General features: G+C 33.5%; 1 protein-coding gene across 2 annotated transcripts; it reads left to right on the forward strand.

The window, feature by feature from the left end:
• Positions 1 to 822: 822 nt before the first annotated feature.
• LOC131594805 (reticulon-like protein B21) lies at positions 823 to 4,528 on the forward strand. 2 transcript variants are annotated; one of them, XM_058867009.1, is made up of 9 exons: positions 823 to 1,909; positions 1,995 to 2,060; positions 2,165 to 2,267; positions 2,487 to 2,561; positions 2,653 to 2,797; positions 2,910 to 2,950; positions 3,122 to 3,187; positions 3,969 to 4,091; positions 4,171 to 4,528. In XM_058867009.1, exons 1-9 carry the CDS (start codon positions 1,093 to 1,095, stop codon positions 4,193 to 4,195), a joined length of 1,461 nt encoding a protein of 486 aa, XP_058722992.1. In that variant the 5' UTR covers positions 823 to 1,092; the 3' UTR covers positions 4,196 to 4,528. The 2 variants fall into 2 exon arrangements, with proteins under 2 accessions (XP_058722992.1, XP_058722991.1); XM_058867008.1 differs by having other exon boundaries at positions 825 to 1,909; positions 2,881 to 2,950.
• Positions 4,529 to 4,729: the final 201 nt, after the last annotated feature.

Consider the following 4,729-nt stretch of genomic DNA (forward strand, 5'->3'; position numbering starts at 1 on the left):
GAAAGAAAAATAAGGAACCAATTGTACTTACTAAAAGTACAAATGCATGACAATCCCTAGTGATTAAGGGTTGTTGGGGGCTTTAGGGTTTGTTATGGGGTTGAGAGTTAGCTCACGTAGGGGGTGTGAAGTTCCATATACATGGATTTTATATTGGAGTTAGGTTGTCCTCTCCCACTATAGCGATATTGAGGTATTTATAGTAACACTAGGCATGGATCCAAGACTTCTTGAAAAGTAGCAACCACTCTAGAAATGCGTAATTGATTCCCTGAAATTCAGAGCGCAATTAATTCTCTTGACACCTTTTTTGCCATTGTGAACCAAATTTGTGTTATCCACACGATTGTGCGTTATAGACGAAAGCATGAACGATTCATGCGATATATCCAAAGAAAGAGCGTCCTATCCAAAACATACGCGCTTAAACCAAGAAGGGGGTGACCTAAAAGAAACGGTAGACAAAGTATATATATGTCTTCGCCACACCCCTTACGCGCCCTTCCAATTACACCACTATCAGTTTTCTATGAAAAATTTGAGTAAAAATATTAGGAATAAAAATATATATAAATAAATGTCAAAGGTTGATTTATCTAATTCATAATACACATACATAGAGAAAATACTATGCTTTAACATGCATGGTTATAAAAATAAATAAATAAAAGCATACATGTGTCACATGACATATGTAAGAAATAAAAATAGAAGAAATAGGTCGCAATGAATGAGATTTTATATATTTATCATCTGTGTGATGGTAGCTTAAGTATTGATTGTTACTATTATATATGCCATGTGTGAGAGAGTAGAGATAAGCTTCAGGAGAATCAATAGTTTATTGAAATCCTTAACGACCGACGCATATCATTGCACCCCACCAAGTAAGTGAGAGAAAAAGAAGAAAGAAAAGTTAAATAATACAACAAACAAGAAAGAAAAAGAAAAGTGAGTAGCAACTACAACAACTCTACTATAATTGCTTTAGAAAGGGATCCCAATGTTGCACCCTCACCAACCGCCATTGCTTCATCTTCAAGCCTCTTATCCACTTATGTCCCATTTGTCCCTTGTATAATAAATAGATCTATGATGGAATTCAATACTAATAAAAGAAAAGCAGTGGTTGCTCCAGGCTCAGTGTGGGAAACCAGAATGAAGAATGATCAAGTTAAAGGCGGAATCAAAGTCTTCAAACAAGAAGAACAAAATGCTGTTACTTCTAGTTCTAGAGTTAAAAGAACCTCAATTGTGCCTAGAAAAACTTGGACTCCAGTTCACAAGAATTCTGAGGAACAACCGAGAAGCCCAATTCAATCAAGAAAGCTAAGATCTGATACACAGAAAGTTGGTGAAGCAGGGCAATTGAAGAAGATCAAATCAGATCCGAATCCGATCAAGAAGAATTTGACTTCTACTGATTCAATTCAATTGAGCAAGTCGAAGTCTGAATTGGATCAAGTTCAAGAAAATGAGGTTGATGATGAATTGAGTGGTGGTGATGGTGAGTCTGAAAAGATTGAAACTGAGAAAGAACAAGAGAATGTTGAGAATTGTGAAGAGAAAGAGATTTCACATGAAAATTCGGTTCGTGTTATTAATGACGAGGAGATTGAGATTGAAACAGAGATTTTTGATGTCAAGGAAATTAGTATTCCAGAAAAGGATAAGGTTGTTGTGAATGAAGTAGAACCTGAACCAGAACCCGAGACCGAAAAGGATAAGGTTGTTGTGAATGAAACAGAACAAGAATCAGAACCAAAACCAGAAACAAAAAAGGTTGTGAATGCAAACATGCGATTTCATCACAAAAATGAAACAAGAGTTACAAGACCAATTGCTGCACCTCTTGTAGTCAAGCAATCCTCTACAATCAGAAGGAATTCAACAATTTACCGAAATTCGAGTAAGAATTTTTCAGTTTCATTCTTTTGTTTTTTTATTTTTATTTTTAGGATTTAATTAAATGCTTTGTGTTAATGATCTTTAAGATCCGGTTCCAAAGGAAAAAGAACATAGTAGCATTCCACAAACCCAAAGCAAGTTGCAGAGTCTAGGTGAGACTTACTTTCATCTTAGTAATTTTGAGATTGTGTGTGTTGACAGAATTTCATTCTATTCGGATTATAAATAGCACTAACAATTCTGGTTTATGACTCAGTGGATTTGATAATGTGGAAAGATGTTTCAAGATCAGCATTTGTGTTTGGGGTTGGAACATTTGTTATAGTCTCATCTTCTTATGCAAAGGATCTTAATTTGAGGTTAGAAATACAAACTAAATACTATGATTATGAATATGATATAACTCTGTAACATCGACATCACATATCTAAAATTATTATCAGTGTCGACGTGTCAGTGTTGGTGTCAGGTCAGGTGTCCGTGTTTAGTGATATAATAATAATAATAATAATAATAATAATAATAATACATCTTTTACCGTTTCAGAACTCAAGTTTTTCTGTCCTTGCTTTTTGCAGTGTTATTTCTGCAATGTCCTATGTAGGTCTTGTCTATCTTGCAGTTATCTTCCTGTATAGATCCCTAATTTGCAGGTAATCAACTTTTATGACAATGATTCTTAGTTCAAGTTTAGATTTGATATCGCCCCGTACCAATATACCGAATTCTGTTTTGGTGTATCAGGGGTGTCATAGATGTACAAGACTCAAATTATGTAGTAGGAGAAAAAGATGCAATTTGGATGCTGCAGTTGGTCCTACCTTATTTGAATGAATTCTTATCAAAACTCAAAGCACTTTTCTCAGGAGATCCTGGTACCACAATGAAGGTAATTTTTTATTCTTAGCATTTCGACATTATATTCACAAACATTATAATGCTTATGTAGTCACTGGCGTGTACCAAATGCAGTTGGCAATTTTTCTGTTTGTTTTGGCTAGATGTGGCAGTTTCATAACTATATGGAAGATGGCCAAATTTGGTAAGTTAGAACTCTAATTTAACCGATAATATCGATATTGTTATGTTGAACACTTTTAATTCAGGTTTTTAAGAAATGAAACTTAAGATCTACATGCAAAATAGAATAACTTTGTTTGGTTATTCTATTACTGAAATTGTTGTGAGTTGATTGTTTACTGACAAATTTCAGGGTTCTTTGGAGTTTTTATAGTACCAAAGATCTGCTCTTCGTATTCAGCACAGTTAACTGCATATGGTAATTTTAATGTTGCTTTTTCTACCATTTTTTAATGCATGAGTGTTTTTACTACACATCCACAGTATATAGATTGAAAGTTGAAACGGTACAGTGCTTTCATGGGCCCACAAAACCTGAATGAATTATTCGTAAGTGTTTAAAAACAGACAACTACTTATACTCATGATTTTATTTTATGTTAACGTGTCTCTAAACCCAATGCATCATAATAATGTAGATCTGTGAATTGTTTTTAATAGTTAATCTCTGATTCTCAAAAATATCATTAAGATTTGTTATGAAAATGATTCTACAGTTTTACTTATGTTTTACATAAAGCTCCAATTATACCTTTTTTAATTAAGATTTTCTTTTTGTCTTTATGAAACATAATTAATGCATCACATGGATTAGCATCTTTGGTTTTTTTTTTTTCTTCTTTTTCTGACAAACCCATTACTAGAACTTGGGTTGGGTCTCCTTTTTCTTGGCCTGATAGTGAAGGAAACATAATTGTTGAATTGTGTGGTCCCAATCCCAAAAGTCAATAAAAATCAGTTTCCTATGTTTTTACCCCTTTTTTTCATTGGTTTTCTTCACACCTCCACTGGATCGGTTTTTAGGATGTGTAAGGCAGAATACCGCATGTCTGCACATAATTCAATTTTTGCAAACCGTAGTTAAATATAATTTATATTTATTTTGTCACTATTGAATTCTATTGAGTTATACAAAACCTCGAAAAACTTAAGAGATTTTCAGAAGTCTAAAACATTTTAATTTTGTTGACATGATGAAGGAAATTTTTGGATTCGTCGATTTCGGGATGCATGGGATTCTTGCACTCACAAGAAAGCCGTGGCTCTTGGCATCTTCGGTCTTGTATGGAATCTGTCATCGGTTGTTGCTCGCATTTGGGCAGGTAAATTATTTTGTTTGCAATTCGCTTAATACGATAGTTGAATACATGTATGTACTAACTAATTAATGTTAAATTGCAGTTTTCGTGTTATTTGTGGCATTTAGATACTATCAGCAACACTATATGGTGAGGGATGAATGTGTGGAAGATGAAACAGAAAGTGAAGAAATATGGGAACAACCCAATAAAGTAAAGAAAGGATTCTAAAACGATGATATTCGTGGAACCTATTGCAAGCTACCACATTTACTCTTTTCCTACAAAGTTTTCTCCTTTTCTTTTTATTCTATATATTCATAGCTATAGTTTTAAGCTTGTAAATTTTGTTTATTTGATAAATCCATCAGGGTTCAATAGCAAAAGGGAATAATAAAGCTTGGATGCTCATGTTATGTAATTAGCATTCGGTTATAGCTATAGAAATTTGTTTTCATTAATTCTCATCATCTATTAAAAAAGTTTTCATTTGGCCTGACCAATTTATTTTTCAGATTTCTTAATGCACCCTATAACACCCTTTTAAACTCCGAGGCAATTTAAATAATTATATCAGAGTAACATGAAACAAGGGTGCCACAATTCAAATTGAAAACAACGTAGTATGTCATTGTCATGCATTCACCAAGGAAAATTCATCA

Source organism: Vicia villosa, linkage group LG4 (genome assembly GCF_029867415.1).
Source record: "Vicia villosa cultivar HV-30 ecotype Madison, WI linkage group LG4, Vvil1.0, whole genome shotgun sequence".
Taxonomy (NCBI): domain Eukaryota; kingdom Viridiplantae; phylum Streptophyta; class Magnoliopsida; order Fabales; family Fabaceae; genus Vicia; species Vicia villosa.

Coding starts and splice junctions, on each gene's coding strand:
- LOC131594805 (XM_058867008.1), top strand. CDS start 1,093: ATGATGGAATTCAATACTAATAAAAGAAAAGCAGTGGTTGCTCCAGGC. Junction 2,061..2,164: donor AAGCAAGTTGCAGAGTCTAG/GTGAGACTTACT, acceptor TTTATGACTCAG/TGGATTTGATAATGTGGAAA. Junction 2,268..2,486: donor GCAAAGGATCTTAATTTGAG/GTTAGAAATACA, acceptor TGCTTTTTGCAG/TGTTATTTCTGCAATGTCCT.